At 39.6% G+C, this 20,221-nt stretch overlaps 3 protein-coding genes across 7 annotated transcripts in view; 2 read left to right on the forward strand and 1 right to left on the reverse strand.

The window, feature by feature from the left end:
* The first annotated feature begins 1,335 nt into the window (after window positions 1-1,335).
* Window positions 1,336-4,638, forward strand: tceanc (transcription elongation factor A N-terminal and central domain containing). 3 transcript variants are annotated; one of them, XM_015036425.1, is made up of 3 exons: window positions 1,336-1,451; window positions 2,180-3,179; window positions 4,118-4,638. In XM_015036425.1, exons 1-2 carry the CDS (start codon window positions 1,347-1,349, stop codon window positions 3,140-3,142), a joined length of 1,068 nt encoding a protein of 355 aa, XP_014891911.1. In that variant the 5' UTR covers window positions 1,336-1,346; the 3' UTR covers window positions 3,143-3,179; window positions 4,118-4,638. The 3 variants fall into 3 exon arrangements, with proteins under 3 accessions (XP_014891911.1, XP_014891910.1, XP_014891912.1); XM_015036424.1 differs by having other exon boundaries at window positions 1,337-1,451; window positions 2,180-4,638; XM_015036426.1 differs by having other exon boundaries at window positions 1,337-1,451; window positions 2,196-4,638.
* Window positions 4,639-5,113: 475 nt separating this feature from the next.
* On the forward strand, window positions 5,114-8,737 carry LOC106949884 (ras-related protein Rab-9A-like). Its single transcript, XM_015036427.1, has 2 exons — window positions 5,114-5,281; window positions 7,852-8,737. The coding sequence occupies exon 2, from the start codon at window positions 7,927-7,929 to the stop codon at window positions 8,530-8,532; it is 606 nt and encodes a 201-aa protein (XP_014891913.1). The 5' UTR covers window positions 5,114-5,281; window positions 7,852-7,926; the 3' UTR covers window positions 8,533-8,737.
* Window positions 8,738-13,878: 5,141 nt separating this feature from the next.
* The window catches only part of LOC106949882 (neuronal membrane glycoprotein M6-b), a 33,782-nt gene continuing 27,439 nt past the window's right edge, over window positions 13,879-20,221 (reverse strand). For 2 of the 3 annotated variants that reach the window (XM_015036422.1, XM_015036421.1), the window contains exons 2-7: window positions 18,645-18,831; window positions 18,091-18,250; window positions 17,572-17,740; window positions 15,874-15,947; window positions 15,723-15,788; window positions 13,879-14,269 (exon numbers count right to left, since the gene is read on the reverse strand). In XM_015036422.1, the coding sequence (XP_014891908.1) occupies window positions 14,117-14,269; window positions 15,723-15,788; window positions 15,874-15,947; window positions 17,572-17,740; window positions 18,091-18,250; window positions 18,645-18,831 (809 nt within the window). In that variant the 3' untranslated portion in view covers window positions 13,879-14,116. Of the gene's footprint in view, window positions 14,270-15,722; window positions 15,789-15,873; window positions 15,948-17,571; window positions 17,741-18,090; window positions 18,251-18,644; window positions 18,832-19,612; window positions 19,875-20,221 lie in introns of those variants that run through there. The other variant, XM_015036420.1, reaches the window with a different exon arrangement.

A 20,221-nucleotide genomic window follows, 5' to 3' on the forward strand; every position in this document is an offset into this window, starting at 1 on the left:
TTTGATTTCTATCAGGACTGTCATTAGCCTTGAATGTGCGATTAATTCCAGACAAACAATGAGTTATCTCTGCATTAGTGTCTGTAATGTAAAAAGCAGCCGAAAAATGTGGGAAGTTGTTAGCCTATTAGCGACAGAAGCAAATTTATGGTATTTAGTCTCTTGTGCAAGAGGGAAAAAAAGCTTGTTATCTGAAGAGAAATAGATTGGCCGGAGGGAGACAGTGGTCAGGGTTGCATGGGGGAGTCAAGCTTCAATGACTAAATGAGAGCTGAACATCTCGACCGCAGCCAAGGAACAGTCAGCCAGAAGCTCAACTCAAGTCTTTCCTTACTTCAAATTAAACATTTTCCTTCTAAATGTGCGTTAGCTTCTTGCAAACTGTTGGTATCCACGCTCAGAATGGCTTACTTTTGCAGATAAGATGTGAAATGAGGTACACGAGTTGTGTTTTTTTTACCCAGAAGGCTTTTGGGTTTGGGCCAACTTAATAAAACATGAATGTTTTGCAACACTTGATTTTTATCTTCCGCTCGTTTCCATGCAGTCCTTTACCTTCATATCACTGAAAACCTACCTTTTGGCCGTCCGACTCCTCTGCTTTATATAAGATTTCATCAAACTCAAAATCTTAAAAGTTTAGGTACAAGTACATGCAAACGCTTCGCGCAGAAACATCTCAGGCCACAGAGGATCCTAAACACTCAATCATCTTTCTGTTTCATCACATATTGTTGCGCCACGGCCTAAAGACGTGCCTGGTCTTGTTATGAGATACCGTTTTGAATTCCTATCTGTTTTCTGCTTGTGTAAGGCAGATGTGTGTTTCTACATGCTGGATTCAACCGTTTGGTCCAAGGTTCATGTAAATGTCTCCAACATGGTCATATTTATCCAGAGTAAATGGGGTTATGCTCATTTCCTTAAAGGTTATGGTACATTATCTCCTTTTTTTATTGGCCACTTTATTTTAGTTGATGTCTGCACACACCCCGCAGCATGACTAATCCTACCAAGTTTTTGCTAACACAGAAGGTAAACAGAAACCTTTCAGCCAGCTGTGGGAAGAACCTGAACACACACACGTAAATCCCTTTGGAAAAGCTCTAATCTCTCAGCATATATTTTGACAAATAACACAAAGAAAACAAGGCATCAAGGTTTTGTTGGGATACAATTACAGTTCAAACAATGAAAAACTCCTTTATGACTGTGTACTTAATCCAAATTGGTCCATTGAGCATAATATCCACATAACGACGCATTTTACCAACTCATCCTACAACAACCTTTATTGCCAAAGTGAAGTGAACCTACGGCTCCATCTAGTGGTAAATTAATGTTATATGTTTTGGGTTTTTGTTTTTACAGACACAACATGGCTGCTCCCATACAGACGTTTTCTGGAATACGGTTCACAGGAAAAAGCAGCAAACCATGAAAAAAGCCAGGTAATATAACCGAAACATTTGTTAGTCAGTATGTAAAAAAAACATAGAAATGCCTCCAAAGAGATTTATAGTTTTTGTTTCTAGATTTTAAGACGCAATATTCAGCACATAAACATTGAATACATTCTTGAATTCAATGTTTACCTCTAAATAAGAGAAGTAAATTCAATAGAATTACAGTAAAGAGAAGAAATAACTTCAGTAGGTAATAGTCAAATGTACACATTAGCTGAATAAGGGGAGTATTAAAAATGTAAATGTAAAAGAAACGCATTTCTTTGCTGTGCTTTACAGATAAACTGAAAGTTTAAGATCTTAGCTTTTACAAACAGGAAGGCATTCAAGGTGGATATGATCCATTTCCCTGCTTGGTGCTGGGACTCTGGCAGCAGCATTTCGGTCTAATTTTTACAGACACCTATAAAGACACCGCGACAACAAATCCAATCTACTGAAAATAAAAGCATCCGCCAGTTTCTCTGTATCCTGTTATGACATGAAAAGCCAAAATGGTGGCAACACCTTGTAGGATGATGGTTAATTTTATTATATTTTGGATACCTTTTACATCCTGGCACAGTTGTGAAAAGAGATGTTGTGATCGTCTTTAATCATAGTTAGTGGGAGGCGAGAACCGAGCCTTGTAATATTTGTGGTTTTATACAGATATTACTGTCCGATCTGTTGAGATGAGCTGCTATGTAACGTTTGTATTGTTTCATTCTCAGCTTCGTCTGTCTACAGATGCAATGGAAACAAAGGAAGTGATCCACTGTGCTCTTCAGCTAGAGAAGTTGGCTGCAGAGCAAAGCTTTGAGAGCATCTCAACTCTGCTTGATGATCTTGATAGACGTAATGTATCTCCAGAGCAGCTGGAAATGACGGACCTAGTCAAAGTCCTTTATAAACTCCTAAAAACCTGCAGGGAGAGCAGCGTGAGGAAAATGGCGAAGAGCCTACTGTCGAGGTGGAAGAGACAGTACGGTAATGAAAGGCGGGGAAACTCAGGAAACTCCCATGCTGTTTCTTCAGGACTAACAGAGGATGGGGGAGTTTCCAAAGATTCAGCACAAACAGGTGGAAATGAGGAGGAGAGAGCATCAGGACAGGAAAGTGAGACTCCCACAGACGAGACAACGTCTCCCTCTTCTGACTCAGTGAGAACCAAATGTGTTCAGCTCCTGCTGGCTGCCCTCCTCCACCCTGAACCTCCCGATGGAGACAAGGCAGCAGAGCTGGCGGAAAGCATTGAGCGGCACATCCACCGTCTCCACAAAGCCAACCACCTCAAATACAAAGCCTGCGTGAGGAGCAAGGTGGCCAACCTGAGGAATCCCAAAAACGGTCATCTACGCCAGGGCCTCCTGAGCTGCTCGCTGGCGCCAGAGACCTTTGCCCGAATGTCTGCGGAGGAGATGGCCAATGCCGAGCTACGCCAGCTTCGGGAGGAGTACTCATCCCGGGGTGTGAGCGAGAGGCAGCTTCCCCAAGGGTTGGAGGGTACGCCGACGCAGAAGGTCCGCTGCAAACGATGCGGAGGATCAGACTGCAGGGTGACACAAGTGTCCAGAGGTGCCCTGTTTTTGCCCGCGTGGGTGAGGCGTGGCGGCCCTGACGAGGACGCAATGACTTTTGTTACCTGCGGCGGGTGTGGCCAGCAATGGTACCACAGCGGCTGGGTGTGCCTCTGAATCCAAAAAGCCACGCTGACTATCTAGTGTTGACATGGTGAGGAAGTTCATGAAAGCAGAAATCAGTTGTTTTTCTTTTAACTTAAAGTTTTAACAAGGTTGCCTGCTTGTTTAAAAGTCCAAAGAGTGCTGCTTCATCTTTGCTAAAGCAGAGTCACTGCTAACTGGAACCAAGACAGAGTCAGTCATCATATCCTTACTGATTCATTTCCTGCCTCTTCCAGGCCTAATAGCCCTTCAGTGGTTTACATACTGAACAGTGGCTGCTATTGCTAACAGCTTCCTGGTAAGCTGTGTGAATTAAACGCCTCGAGGAAATCTTCATACTTCTTTGAACTTTCCACATTTTGTCAAATTCTTCTATGGATGGCGCCCAAAGCAATTGATTATGTAACTTATCAAAAACATGAACAAGGAAATATTTTTGTATATTACTATCTGACTAGTTAAACATATATATTTTAACCATATTTTTGTGAACATTTTCAAACAGCAGTATCGATCTACAAAAAGTTATGACAGAATTTTTTGTTGGGCTATCTGACATCCCATAGTCCAGCACGCCCTGGGTAGAGAGCCAAATAATCTACTTTATTCCACACATTTAAGTGTATTTTATTGTGATTTGATTTGACATGATTTTGAACAGGAAGACAATTTTTTTTTTCGATACTTCTTTGAGTCTGGACTTTGACTGGGCCATTCTAACGTGTGATCTAAACTGTTCTCCTGGAAGGGGAACATCCGGCCCAATCTCAAGTCTTTTGTAGCAGATTTTTCTTCCCAGATTGTCATGTGCTTAGCTCCACCCATTTTCCCATCATGTCTTACCAGCTTCCCCATTCCCGCATCACGATGCTGCCACAAAAACATATGCAAATTATGTCTCTGGGTCACAGTGGTTGTGCAAATGCCTTATAAAAATGGAAGCAAAAAAAATCTTCTGGCCTCTCACAATTGCCCTTTCATTTGTAGCAAACTGAATCCAGTGAATGAGACATGTGATATTCGAGCCCCGAGGACGATCAGGACCGACTCGTGTCAGAGAATGCGCCGCCACTCCTGCCAGTTTTGGGGTTACTCTGCCCATCATCTCTGTTTCTTTTTGAATTATCTCTCATTTATTTTGTTGAATAAAGGATTTCATCCTTTTAGTCACTCTGGATTGTCGTGTTATTGCTCCAAGAAGCATGAAATAGGGAATGACGGCCAAGATCTTTCAAAGATCACCACACGGAAAACTGGTAGTAATAGCATTTAACACTTTACATTGGTTTGCAGTGATTCAGCTGATATTTTCCAAACTTTTAATGTGATGTACGAGTTGCATCTCATGTTAAAGCCTGAATACATTTCAAATTTATTTAATTATTTCACTGAATATGTTTGCAAAGCGGCTGAAACATTATTGTTTTGAAAAGTACCGACACATTTATGAGTTGATATTTGTTGTTCTCTTGTATTTTGAAAAATGAATCAGACGAATGAGCCTCCAAGAAAACATTTTTTCCCCTCCCTTAATAAATAAAATCAACATTTAAAAACTGCTTGGGTGAATTCTTTATTTCATCATTACACATATATTTTAATAATAAACATGATGCTTATGGTTTAGAAATTGGTTTCATGCATTTGGAGCATTTAAAGTGAATAGCAGTTGTTTTACCAGCTGTAAAGAAAAATACATATGTGTATATTGAATACTCTTTGGTGAACTTAAAGAAAAATAAATTTTTAGAATTCATATTACTTTGAATCTAGTAGGTTTGACCCTTGAAAGTGAGGTTATATTATAACTTATTGGAAGTAAACTTAAGTGTCTTGCGCTTCTAAATTCTTGTAATTTTACTTCTGCTTTTATCATAACTGTGAAAAATTACGAGACTATGACTGTTACAGATTTTTTTTCCCCCACCACAAAATGTGAACCACGCCACGCATGTATTGGATTAAGTTCCCGCATCAGGGAGGAGGCGGGCGTGACCGTCAGCGGGTCATATGAGCGTCATCAGCCGCTCCTGTGCTTCACAGCAGCGGGGACACACGGAGCACCATGTCGGCGCTGGATAACTGCGCTCTGCCGGGGTAAACGGGAGGATGTAAACCGCTGGAAGCCTGCGATAAGCCCCATAGGAACAGGTACGTCTACTGAGGAAGAAAATGTTGTGTGTTGTTGTTTAAATGGGACACTTCCTGAAGTTTTAATCTATGAAGTCGTAAACGTGACGAGCTTTTGATGAAGTTTCCATTGTCGGACGGACTCCAGTCTCTTTATTTTCATCATTTGTGGTAAAAATATTAACTCGCAGTAACATGTTAGTTTTGAAGTGATAATTTGTTTGTTTTGATTTAGTTTATTTTAGCACATAATTTGAACAACAATGAATTAACTGTCTGTACGCACAGCCGTTCTGAAGCAAAGCAAATTATGTCTCTGATTATGTCCCGCCAGGCCAGCTGGGGGCAGCCAAGAGCACTTAGATTTTTACGCAATACAGATTTCAGACCTTGTTTTGTTTCAAGTTGCTTTTCAGAGTGAGGCAACTTTTCATAACATTTTTATTATTTGTTTAAATTATTTCTAAATGGTTGTTAAATAAATTAATGCTTATAGTGTGGTGAAATTGCCATGGTAATATTTTTTTTTTAATCCACTCTCGATTTTAAAATAAATATAAAGAAGTATTTTTAATTCATAAACAAACTAATTGCGGTTTTAATCTTACAGCTAACTTCATCACAGGTTCACTGGTTAGCCATAAAACCATATTTTTTTTCTTTATTTAAATTCATCATTCAAGAAAGAATAAAAAATTGTGGTGCTGGTGGCTCTTAAATCAACATCCACTTAGGTCCCCATTTAACTTTGGGCTGACTTGTGCAAACAAACAAAAAAAAAAAAAAAGCTTCAAGGGATTTCCAACCTCAAATACTTACCCAAGTTATTTAAAGTGTAAGCATTAACCAGCATTCTTGCTTCCTCATAAACAGTTCAAAACAATCACATGTCGAATCAGAGGCACTTCTCTTGAAACTGCAAGCCAAGCTTTAACCTCGACACTGGTGGGTAAATCATTACTCTGCAGTTTCCGTGGGATTAAAAATGAAACCTGACTTGTTGCATTTTGAAGGTTTAACCAGGGTTTAATTACAGTCACGCGTCCAGTTTAGTAACGGCAATCATGTCACACAGAAGCTGCTGGTAAGAAGCACATGACTCCCGAGTGGGAGGCCGTGCACTTCTGCTTCTGCTGCTGTCTCTAGAGGAAAGGACAGAAGCAGCAGCAGGTTTCAAGGCTCCAAGACAAAGAGATCATTTACCCACTGGTATTCGTTCCGCTGCCAGTTCATGTGACGCTTCGTCTTTATGGGCCTTCAGTTTATCTCTTCGGTTGGGTTATATACAGACATCTTGATGATATCCTGCCACAGTCATTACCAACTGGAAGCTTCACATTGGACCTGTTAACCCCATGTAATAACACTTTTTCCTTCCATTCAACTTTCCATTAATATAGTTGGATAAAGCACTGTGTAAAATACCAGCTGTTTTAGTAATGATCTGTTATTGCAGCCTATCCAGGGTGTCGAGTGTTTGTTGGACAGCTGCCAAGTTAGCAGCATAGCATATGCTAGCACCTCAAATCTGACCTTTTACACAGATTTAGTTTTTCAAAATGTCTTCAGGGTTACTTTAGATTTGGTGTATATATTTTACTATCATAATATTAGAGTTTTATGGCCTTGTTGCACTGTTATGATCAAAAACTGCTGGTTTAAATTACTTAAATGCATCTTTATGTGATAATTAAAATCTTTAAATGCTAAAGGGCAAAGGATGTTTATTTTAGTTCTTTCTTTCACATTTTTTTCTATCTGGTTTAAACTGAATTAATCATGACAAGTTATCTGCTCCTCAGCTTGTCCATTGATTTTTATCCCGTCTTTGTGTCCTCAACCTTTAGTAATTAAATGGTTGCATAAAACCACTTTATTAGTTTTCCGCAGTTAATGCAGGCGTTGGTAAAATGTTTCGGTTCTGATCTGTCTTTTTTTTTAGAGGTTTCTGCTTGAATGGTTCTGCTCAGAGGAAAGAAGTAGTTTCTCACTGCTGAGTTTTTTTTTTTTTTTTTTTAAATACTTGTGGCACGCACAAAGATCCTGTGATCAGCATTCATGTGATGCACCACACGGATTATTTCATGCCTAGCCTATTACACATAGTGTATATGTGTGGCATAGTGTAAGATCTGGACTGTTAATAGGATTATCTGGTCTGGTTGAGTGAAAGGAAACATGTAAGCAGTTAATGTAACATGGTAGACGATAAAGTCAAAGCAGTTTGTCCTAATCTAAACTTTCTGTTGAAGGTCAAACAGCATTTTTTTTATTATTATTATTATTTTTTTTCAGATTAAATCAGTCAGAACAAACTATGGAGTACTTCTGCTTTGGTTTCCAAACTGCTTTCCAGCTAGGAATATCTTATTATTGATACAGAAAAAAGCAATTATGGAAGTAAAATAATAAAATAAAAGAAGTAAATAGACATGTTATTTTAAATTAATGCACTTTAGATAATGCCTTACTTCACTGTTGTATATATAAATTCCTAAATGTTCATGTAAAATACAGTTGTATGTAGTAGAGCATAACATTTGGCTATCGGGTTGTACGTGAAGGTAATTGGATGCCTTGTTCCCCTATAGGTCCAACTCCTGGTTCTGGTTCTGGTGTCTTCAGAGCTCCTATTTGGCCTCTTGGTGTCCAACCCTACTGCAGCCATGATGTCCAAGTCCGCTCTGCTGAAGGTCATCCTCCTGGGTGACGGCGGCGTTGGCAAGTCGTCCCTCATGAACCGCTACGTCACCAACAAGTTCGACTCGCACCTCTTCCACACGATAGGCGTGGAGTTCCTCAACCGAGAGCTGGAGGTGGACGGGCGGCGGGTCACCCTACAGATCTGGGACACGGCAGGACAGGAGCGCTTCCGCAGCCTCCGCACGCCCTTCTACCGTGGCTCCGACTGCTGCCTCCTCACCTTTAGTCTGGACGACGGACAGAGCTTCCAGAACCTCTCCAACTGGAAGAAGGAATTCGCCTACTACGCCGACGTCAAGGACCCCGACAGCTTCCCGTTCGTGGTGCTGGGCAACAAACTGGACGTCCCCGAGCGCCAGGTATCCGGGGAGGAAGCCCGCAAGTGGTGCCGGGAAAACGGAGGGCACCCGTACTTCGAAACGAGCGCCAAAGACGCGACAAACGTAGCATCGGCCTTTGAGGAGGCAGTGCGTCGCATTCTGTCGTCTGAAGATAGAGACGATCACCTGATTCAGACCGACACAGTGAACCTGCAGAAGAAGCCTCGCCCTGAGCCCAGCTGCTGTTAATCTGAGGGACTCCGGGGGTTTTGGTTGGGCCTTTTCACTGATGCTACTGTACAGTTCTGCATGCTACTATTTAAGCTTAAACCTGGATCAACATTTTAATGTCAAGTTTTAGCTCAACAATTAAAACTACACTACCTTTCGTTCACATATACTGAAGTTATCTGTTTTGTTTGTATCAGGGAAGCAATAAAGACCAAAAAAAACTGATTAAAATATGCTGATGCCTACAAAAAACAGAAGTTGAGATTATTTTGTGTTCATAGTTGCAGAAGTAGTGCTCAGATTTATGTTAACACTTGGACACCCACTGGATTTAGTTTTATTCTCTCCTAAATTAATCATTCTTGTTTTGTATTGGTGTAAAAAAACTGCATAGAACCCCAGAGTTCTCATTTCTGAATAACTCGTAGTGAAATTATGTTTTAAAGAATGAGATTTTTGGCTACATTAGAGCCCAATATAAAGCGAACAACTGTCATATCTCTTAAGTATGAGAGTTTTAGCTACATTATACTCCAATATGAACCGAACAACTTTTTACTCTAAATTTGCTGTGAAGTTGACACAAATTTGTAGAATAATTCAGGTAACTTGCTTTCGTTTTATTTTTGTGCAGTACCCTTTTCGTCCACATGGTTGCGCCACTGTTTTACAAAGTTCATGTTCAAACCAAGTTAAAATCGGAAGACTTAAAGCGTTATCATTGCATTATCAGAAACACACACAACGTTTTAGCTCTAAATGGTAAAGTTTCATTGTAGAATTAAAAGGAACCATGAAAACAATCGGGTCTTTTTAATAAGGATGACTAATACTAAAGATTAGTCAATAAAGAGCGGTAAATATGGCAGACGTGTCTTAAATTAAATTAAACATTCGGCAATTTCCTGACTTTTATGTCACAAAACCGTCCCCGTTTTACTGCAATAGGTGTTTCCTCGTAACTTTTTTGATATTTTAAATAAAATCCGCTGGACATCGACAGGTAACAACAATGATTGGTCACAGGTGGCAGCAATTAGATTAAGTGACGTCACCTCTGACGTCATTGGGGAAACTGGAAAAAAACAACGCCAGGATTAAGAAGTAAGTTTACTTTTGCTTTAGCAGATAAAAGTTTTAAACAAAAGATTTTTACTTTATTGCAGTTGATAGATTTGGTCAAGTTGAGCCACAGATTTATCGGTAGGAAAGATTGTGAAAAGCGATAGAACCAAATGACTCGTTTTGGTTTTTTAAGCTAAAGCGCACCGGAAGAGTTGTTTTCTTTGATAAATACCAATTATTAAATAAAAATGAAAGCAGCAGGTGTAGCTATTTATTTAGTATATGCTAAAAATAGAATTAGACAACTATTCAAGATAAATGCATTAATTTTTAGTAATAAAGAGGAAGCAGAAAAATAAAACGATCTCAGTAAGGTTAATTTTTAAATGGCACTTTTTGATAAAGTCAAAATTATGAACTTCCATTTGCTTTTTAAAGATAATTTATGTCAAATCAGCCACATTTAATATCAGTAATTCCGTCTGTAAAGATAATTTTGTGTCTAAAAATTAAAATCTGCTCAGTAGAATGTGGGAATCTGCATAACTCATACATTCTTTAATGTAAACATTTTTCTTACACTGATTTGTACTAAGAAATTTACAATATTGATTGTTTATTTTTCTTTGGAAAATTTGACATTTAATGTGTATGTACGGAGAAGTTAGTAAATGTATAGAATAATTTAAAAACAATATACTTGCTCCTAGTATACAATGTAAAGTATAATGCAATCAGAATCAATAATGAAATTCATAGATGTGCAACTTTTTTGTACAATTTTTATTTTTATTTGTAAGTAAAAAAGTGACATTAATCTGTAACCCTAATCTGTAACTAATGACCATGTAAGATTTATCTGATGCCAAACAACAAAAATGGATTCAATAATTAAAACGAGTTGGCGTTCATTGTATATATTTTTCTATATTATTTCATAAATATATTATCAGAAATGTTATTTAATTTAATAATAAGCCTCTGACTACCTTTGTCTCCCGCTAATTTAAGGTTATAAGATGTATCCAGTGAATCCAAAAGTGTTTACACTGTGAAACAGAGTTAAAGTAGCTGCCCTATATTTAATTAATATTTAGATTCTTGCAAGTCGGGTTTTTGCTTTTCTTTTTGCGGTGAACCTTAGACACATTTTGTAGCTCCCGACTGTTTTGAATTCGTAAATTTTCTGTAAAAGTCACAAATCGAAGAAAGAGGCAAAGTACTCAGTCGTCACGATAATAAAAAATATCGGTTTTACTAGAGAAGGTTACAAAAATCACCATATAGGAGTCATAGAACTATTTTCAACTTAAAAAAAAAAGAAAAAAAAAGAAAAACCCAGAATGAAACACCTACAGGGACTACAATGCCATCAAAGTACAATGGAGTTTTTCTTTAGAAAAGAGCAGGGGCGGAGAGAGGGGAGGGAGGAAGGGGGCAAAACACCGCCTACCATAGTTGTCAGTACAAATGACTACACATCACCTGAAAAAACTGCGAAGACACAGTCATGTCTCCTTCATGCAAATAACGAGGAAACAACAACACCCTGACACGCATCGTCGGCTTATAGGAAATTGAAGTTTTGCCTTTTACATCAACCTGGCGGCAAAGCACGGATATTTATTCAACATAACACACATGGCAATATAGTCCTTTTTTTTTATACAGAATAGACAGCTGCGCACATGGACGATACTGACATGCTTCATCTCATCAAAATTCATAAAATTTCTCTTGTCTACTTTTTTCTTTTTTTTTAAGGGTTAACTAATCGGTCATGATTAATATAGAATATAGGCCATGGTTATTGAAACACATCTGGTTATAAAATTAATGTATGAAAATTCCTGACTTGTTTTATTCAGTGTAAACATCCAAAACAGTCTTTGTGGCTTGTATGAGAGGCATGGCATTCAAAAGAAAAAGGAGAAAAGAGAAAAGAAAAGAAAATAGTGACTTTAGTCACGCATTTGGCTAAAAATAAGCACAAACATGTTCCATAAAATACTTAACCACGAGAACCCAGCTGCCTAAAATGGATAAAGAGAATAATAATAATAAAAAATAATAATTCCCATATTTTTTCTTCACATTTTAAGATGTATACGTCACAATCACCTCAAATCCATCATATAATCATGACTGAACTGTGTCCCTCTCACGACATATCATTGAAGATGTTACATTACAATTAGTATATCAAATGCAGAACTAGTATTTGAGTGCTAAACACATTTCTCAAAGGGTACGTTTACATATATTTTGTTAAAGAAAAATAATAATAAAAAAAGAGCATGTTAGAAATAAAACATGGATTGTGTTCTCCCCGTTTTGGGGGCGTGGGAAGGGGTGTGGATCAATCTTTTTTTTTTTTTTGGCGGGGTGATTCTGCTATTTACAGGTGAATTTAGTTCCCTGAAAGGAGGAACCGGTGGGTTGAGTTCACACAGGATAAGATCAGTAATCAGGTCGGAGTTTAAATGGTGAATGTTTTGGAAATAAAACACGAGTCGGATTTGGTTTGATACCTGAGGTGTGTGTCTTTTTTTTTTTTTAAGACCTGGATGTGCAGCGCCCTCCACATTTAGAGACAGCCTTGCTAAGGTTGTAAAGAAATAAAAAATAAAAGTCTTTAGTCGCAGGAAATTAGAAAAAGTCCATTTGAGCACCATTCATTCACTGCGTAGATGTAAAAAAATAAAAATAAAATTACAAAATCATTGACCTGACAATTATCTCTAACGTTTCTAATAAAATAAATGAAAAAATAAAATAAAATTAAACTTAACTTCACTTTAAAGTGTCTGACATTTTTCCCACGCAGTCAAAAACTAACTTAAAACAAAAACAAGTTTTTAAATTAAATTTACCTTCTGAATGATAAACTGAACATGTAGTATTTTCATAACATAAACAAAATAGTCTAGAAAAGGGCAAAATAAAAACATAAAAATGGGTTTTGCATGCTTGCCTTAAAAAGGGCATCAAATTCTCTATTTTTAGGAGTCAATTAAACATTTCTTATTTAATGTTTAATAACACAGTGCCAAAAAGCAAGTGTCCGTTTGCTTCTCTGTTGGTGGACCGCAAACAAAAATGACACAAAGTGCCTAAAATGACCTACGACCCTCAGTTTGGTCTCCGTCCCATTTTGTCAAATGGGATTTGATAAAGATTCCTGTTTGCATTAGCTAAATTAGTCCTAAAATCGCCTAAACTTACCCACATGTACAGCCAAAGTAATAACTAAAAACGGCATCCCCATGGCATGATGCTGCCACCACCATACTACATAATAATAATAATAATAATAATAATAATAAATTTTGACATTTTAACCACTTGTGCCAGTAATTGTGGAGGGCGCCGCCTTTGACTTTTATTTCAGCTGGTGATGAATGTAACAAAAAAAACAAAAAAAACAAAACTCAAACGGTCCTAAAAAGAGACATTTGGCGAGCCTCCTTGCATTCTTTCACGGCCAGATGAGAGGACTGGTTCCATATTTATGACCTCTTAGCAAGAAAACTTAATCTTAATCCAGGACATGGAAGCAGATAAACTGTTAACGGATCGTATAAGAAAAGTAGCGCTTAAATATACTTACTCAAATGCACAGAAATCCTTGAGATACCACATGGTTTTTCATTCTTTTAGGGGTTTATTCCTGGAGGGGGGAAAGAAAGGGCTTGTCTTGCTCAAGAGATTTTATTCTCCCCCATTTTAATTTATTTTTAAATAGTGCAACAATGTTCGGAGCAATAGCAATAAAACGTCAAAGTGTTGGGTTAAGAAAAACTAAAAGAAGAAAAGAATCTATGAGCCCAAACTCAAAAAGATCATAACAATACCTGGCATACTTTTCAGAGTATTTAAAAAAAAAAAAGAACATTCACACACATTCGCACAATATATTCATATTCATATATATATATATATATGCATATAAAACACCAAAAAACAGAGGAACTTGGTTGCTGTGGTGCTTCCCAGTGGCTGAAGCACACAGTGAACATTGTTTTTCGATTTTTATTCAGTTTTTTTTTTTTTTTCTTTTTTTGTTGTCGTTAGGAGCTATGTGTCGAGAGGCTGTGCTGGCTCAGGGCGCGAGGCCATCACAGCCGGGCCACGTTCACGAGCCGCCGCCCAAAAAGCACAGGGAGGGAGGAAGAGGAGGAGGCGCTTTGAAAACCAATGTACCGTACCTGAGCTCGACCCTGGATGGGGCGAGCCTTCACCGCTCTGAATCAGCCGCCTCCGTCTGGGGCCTGGCCGCTCTCCTCCCGACCCTCCAGCCTCTTCCCCTACCGGTGGTGAGAGCGCGCTGGCGCCTCGGAGCGGAAAGCGCTACTGGGTAAACGGAAGAGGATGGAGAATCAGGAGACCGGGGGGCTGTCGAACATGACCGAGGTGGTTTTGTTTTGTCGGGGGGAGGAAGAAGGGGGAGTTTGGGAGTGGTGGGTGCTAGGTGTTGCGGGATGGGTTTAAGATTCGGGGGAGAAGATGAGCAATGGCAAGAGAGGACGCTTTGTCCTTATGAGTAGGAGGAGGAGTTCTGGCCGTCCTTGGAGCGCGCCTCGGCCTCTAGGTCCTGGTCGTCCTTGGTCTTGATGTCCTGGTAGTCGTGCGTGGAGGCGGCGGTCTTCAGGTACGCCCAGTTAGCCGCTAAAATCATCAGGTAGTGGATCTGAGAGCACAGAGGGGAAAAAAAGTCGTTTTACATTTGACAACTCAAAAGTGCATTTTGGTCTCCATTAAAATGACTGCAGTTTGTTAAATAAAAGTATCGTTTGTAGGAAATGTGGGAAAGTTCAAGGTGTCTGAATATTTTTACACATTTAACTAAATTAAAAACAACTACATTTTGTTGTAATTTTGTTTTAAACTTTTACTTTCTCTTATCGTCACCTTTCTAAATCAGCTTCAAGCCTCTCACAATAAATTCTCCTCCTCAATCAAAGAGTCCGATAATAAGTAACCTACTGATGTAACTACACTGTGTTTCAGGCAACGTCCTCACTGAGAGGCAAGGAGTGAAGACTCTACAAAGATATCCTGATAAATCTGTTCATAGAGTTGAAGAAATATCACCGCTTCAAGCGCTGACCTGATGTTTTTCAGGTAAGAAAAACTTTTTTAAAATTTTTTTCATTGTGCTTGCTTCTTGCATGTCCTGTCATCATAAAGCACCTGCCGATATCCGTGGATTTTCCTCCTACACTAAACACTAAAAAGAATTGGTTTGTTTGACAGGAAACATTAATATCCTGTCATAAATAAGACCTAGCTAAAAAGCTAAGGCATGTTTTTGTCTTAGTGTCTGAGCCAAATGAACAAGAATGTCCTGGACTTAAAGGTACTAAAATATATATTTGTTCTCCCTAATTATGTTAAGTGTCATTAGTAACTATAGTAAATACATTTATTAGGCTAAAGAAAAAAGCTATCCAAAACAACCGGAGTAGATGTGAAAATGTAATTACCCTCCTCCTTAAATTAAGAGCTAAATAAGATTAACCACCTTTCTTAGTTTAATGACTCCCATGAATCCCATCCAAAGCTTATTAATGCACCTATAAAATCAAGAAATTTCTTGATTTTATAAACAGGAAGTGGGCCAAATGATCTAAAGAAAATAAAAGCAATAGCTATGAATTAAACGTCCTAATCTGAACAAAACTAATTCTAAGCAGCCACAGTGAGAACCATTATCCACTTATGGCTGAAGAAATATGTTAATGCTGCCAGTCCATTTTCATGACACTGTTACTTTAAAAGATCAAAAAGCAAAACGACATGCAGGTGACCCAGTGAAATGTGTGTTGAGATGTTTCATGACTTTTTTTTTTTTTTTCATCTCCATTTCCCTGGATGCAAAACACAAAAGTCCACCTCCACAGTGGAGTAAAACACAGACGCTCACACACACACACGCACGCACGCACGCACGCACGCACGCACGCACGCACGCACGCACGCACACACACACAAACACAAACACGCTCGCATAACAGGCTGCGTGGCAGCATTTCAGCTGATAGTACAACACATTTACGTGAGAGGCGCGGTTGCCACGGCAACAGATAAGCACGCCATGGCAACGTGCATATTTTGAGCGGTGGGTTATCAGAGCAGCTCACCAGAGCGATGACGGTGGCTCCGGCACCGGCCAACGCCACGATGTAGAGGTGGTAGGACAGGTAGAACTGAGAGGGAAAAAAAAAAGGATTTTAGGCAAGTTACACAAGAATAAATTGAAAAAAAAAGTGGAAAAAAAAATCACCCACTCACCTCGCTGGTGCTGCAAATGTCTGTCAGTGTGGTTCCACAAGCCTTCCCTGGTGTTGCGTTCAAGGGAATAACGCCTGCAGGATCAAAGAGACGAAACGTCACCAAACGACAAGAAGCTTTTTTTTTTTTTTTTTTTTTTGATTGAAAGTATTATGAATGAGGCTCAGAGAAAGATTAAAAGAAACAGGGCTGCTGCTGGAAAAATATGGGTCATCATTCTGAATGAATTTCCACCTCATTTCATCATAAAGGCTGAAAAATATCATTTATCAACGCTTTCTTGTTTCAGTCACAAAGAACTATAATCACTCTTCAGTTTTAGCAACTGCTGACAATAATTTGTCGCCTCCCACTAATTGGGGTTAATATTATGAAGCATATCCTTATCCTACTTCATGGTTCGGCCAGCTGTCTTTCAGATGTGGGTCAAATACTGTACATTGTTCCATCAAATGGTGAACCGTAGCACTACAAGATTGGATTCTCCGTACTTAAACTGCATTTTTTTCTTTTCTTTTCGTTTTTTTTTCCCCATCCTGCTGGTTTGAAAATCAGAGGCTTTCACTTCAGATGCTTCTCGCTGAGCTCCTTGATCAAAGGGAGTCGCTCTTCATCATCTTTGAAGAAACGTAGCCGTGCATGTTTTGCATTCGCTCTCTGAAGCTGCAAATGCAATATTCAGAAAGGAGATGAGTATAACATCCCGTGCTGCTCGAGAGTATTCCTTCCCCTGAACTTTTCACAGATGCTATTTTATGGGTCAAAACAAAATGGCGCTGTGTTGACGATTTTCAACACTTTAACCACCAGATATTGTATCTTTTGACTCATCGTTCGTTGTAAAATAATTTAAGCTCAGTCAAATTGGATGGGGAGTGTTTGTTTCAAGTGTTTGTTTTTTTTAGCACCAAAACGGAGTGTTTGAGGTTAGCACTGGCATGTTTTGCTGTGGAGAAGGTGTCATCAAGGGGATGCGCAGTGTTAGCCTTCCTCCACATATTGTGTTTTGCAAGTTGGCTAAAAGGTTTGCACATGTTTGCAGTGCCCTTTATATGGTGCAAACAATGCTTTCTTTCTACAGTGGCTCCTCCAGAAATATTAAAAATCTTCCTAATTACTTCTCTGATTATCGTTTTCCTTGACTGCCTTGTTATTGTCGGAGGGCGGCCATATTTGCAGCCGTTCCATTCTCAGATGATGGGTTGACGATACTGGTTTTTTGTTAGGTGGCAAGGTTCGTTGGTACGTTGGCAAGGTTCTGAGAGCCGGAGTTTAGGAGGTTAAAGCTACAAAGGCAGGACATTCAGTCTTAAATGGAAGCATTGTCCCTTTGTTTTTATTTCAAAAGCATGCTTTCGTAACCCCGCTACCCCTCGGGTTTGGCTCCAGCCTGCTTGATACTACGTAACTGTAATGAAAATCTGTCATCTTTAATTAGATCAAAAGGGCAAACCTCAGCTGGAGCATTAAGATTCTCTTAACCCCTTTATTTCATCCTGAAAGTCAGTTTTTACCTTTGAAATCTTGACAAAGACATGCAAATAAGCAACAAAAAACTCCGTCGGGATGCAATCGAGGCATAAAAAGACTCTTGAATTCGCAGCTCTGCCCTCCTCCAAATGCCACCCTGGGGTGACCACCCATAACAACCAACCCTCCCAGAGAACCAGAGTGAGAATAAAAGCCTCAGTGACTCACCGTACTGCCTGACATCCACACAGATGGAGTCAGGATACGTGATGTTGGAGTCTGGAGATCTCATGGCGGCGCAGGTGTTCCACATGTTAAAGAAGAGGAAAACCGGGATCGCCGTGAAGCAGAAGATGGCGATAAACACCAGAGCGAAGATGTAGGTCAGGAACATGAACTGAACCGAGGGAAGGAAGAGGAGGCAGAAGATGGGATATTATTTATTACGTTGTGATGCACTGAAGAATTAGGCTCATGATATTTACTTAAAGTCCTCACCATCCAACCACCCGTGCATCACATTTTGCTTCCATGCTAATGTAACTGGACATCTGCAGTAATTAACTTAATCAGACAAGGAAGGACAAACTGTGCCAAAGAAACCCTGAAGGCTGAAGCATGAATCAAGAATCTAGCTTAAGAGTGCACGATTAGAAACATCTCCACATCTTTGTGCCACCATAGCGACTTTGTATTCTAAAGAACAAAATGGAAGCAGCTACGTCTCATTTATTGGCTTTAACATACGAAGGCAGTGATGCAGCGTCCACAGATGGTTGTCTTAAAGTCACTCTGCAGCTCCTTCTTGATGGTGCTGGTAGTGTAGAAGCCCTCGCCCAGCAGGAGGATGGCGTAGACGAAGAACAAGGAGGCAATGCCGTAGATGATGTACTGAAAGATCTGGATCCTGGACATGGGAAACAAACGATAACGTCAAGTTTATTTCTGCTTTGCACAAGTTTTAAGTCTTTGCTGATTGATATTATTATTGGTTATGCAGGTCTGGATGTTTGGGTACATGAAACATCATTTTTCAAAGCGGATTGTCTAAACAGGAAGTGAATACCATAAGGATGATGGACTTGTGTAAATCAGACAATAACAGGAAATTGTCAGTGGATCAGATGGATGAACTGAGAATATTCATGACAAAGATCATCTATGCAGGAAATGGGGATGATCTCCATGGAAGGAAAACGAAAAAAAAAAAAAAAATTCTGCCACAGGATTATGGATTGGATTCTTGGTGTTAAAAGGAAGGAAAAACCCAAAGCTGAGGGAAGAGGATGCATAGGACTCACACAGCGGCGAGGGTGGCGTGGTCACTGGTGATCCTGGAGAAGTGGTTCTCCAGCATGGTCAGAGTGCCGGTCAGCGCCACGTGGCCGCAGCCGCAGAACAGGGCCACGCCCGAGAAGCAGAGGATGGTGGCCACCAGCGAGGCGTAGGGTACCCCGCCCAGACACTTGATGCAGCACTCGAAGCATCCTGCAGAGGGAAACGAAGAGTGAGGTTGTTTCCACTTTTCCTGTTGCATTTAGCCACGAGAAAGCTCACAGCTAAGAAAGCATTAAAGAGGATCTGAGAACAAAGAATTTAGGTCAGATATGAAAGAAGGCAGATGGGGGGGGGGGGGAAAAAAAACCCCACACCGGCCGGGTTTTTAAAAAAAAAAACAAAGGGAGCAGGCTGACATCCTATAGTGACTTGCTTAGCTCTGCTGACGACACTCGCTGCAAAACTCGATGGCCTTTTTTATCCTCTGCATCAGACATGTTGAGCATCTTTCACAGCGAGTTGGAGTGCTGAATTTTGCACCACCTACAAAAACTCTCTGTGTAACATTTTTTTTTCTTTTCTCTTCAAGAATGCCTCATAATCTGAGCTAGAGTGATCAAATGCATGAACCACGCTCTGGTTTTCAGGTAAAAACAAAAACCAGAGCGTGGATGTTCTTTTTTTTATCTTTTTTTTTTTTTAGATTGAAGTAAATGTGTGAATTTGCCAGTAGATCTTCCCAAAGGTTGATGAAAAATGAAAAAACCCTCTCTTCTGTTTTGGGATGCTGAATAAGTACATTTTGTTTTCAGCTTCCTGCATGAGGTCTACAGGTGCTGCAGATGCATCCTGCTCTAGAATCCCACCCCCTCCAAAAAAAGCTGGAACAAAAGGCACCGAATTACAAGAGCTGCATGTTATACAACATGATAAAAATAACTCCTGTGGCAAAGCAGGAAGTTACTCTGGGAGTAAAAAAGACAAAATGAACCGTCTTGTGTGGCTGCGTTGCTGTTTCCATGACAGCCTGCTCCAGTTGGCACCACTAGCTGATGTTCACAAGTCGGCACGGCTTTTGGTGCCGACTGAACCCACCGCGCATCCTCTGTGTGGCTCTCCACGCACATTATGATCTGTTCTGACACGCTCCCCCCAATCGCCAACGAATAACGCACTCGGTGGCAGTCGTGGCTCTTCGTGATGTCTACTCTACACGACAGCTGGTCTCGTGAAAACATTGTGGTAATGCGCATGCGATGTTACGTTTCTTATAAATCCGCCATACCTGTAGAAGTTTCATTTTGTGTGTTTTATTTCTCAGAAGTTTACGGTAAATAAAATAAATAAATAAAATAAAATAAAATAAGAAAAATCTAGTTATTTCCTCGCAGTGTCCAGAAAGAGGTGTTGTTCTGCTTGTTGCCTAACACAGCTTCGGTCAGCATTCATGTGTGTTTTTTTTTTAGGATATACTCTGTGCAGTTTTCTAATGAAGTATTAAAATATTAAAAAGGTAGATTAGCTATAGGTACAAAATATCCCGCGGGAGTCCAAATTTGTAGTCAAACAGTATTTGTAGTAATAGTGAGACTAAATGGGA

Source organism: Poecilia latipinna, unplaced genomic scaffold, assembly GCF_001443285.1.
Source record: "Poecilia latipinna isolate Pla-1442-1.1 unplaced genomic scaffold, P_latipinna-1.0 Scaffold369, whole genome shotgun sequence".
NCBI lineage: Eukaryota > Metazoa > Chordata > Actinopteri > Cyprinodontiformes > Poeciliidae > Poecilia > Poecilia latipinna.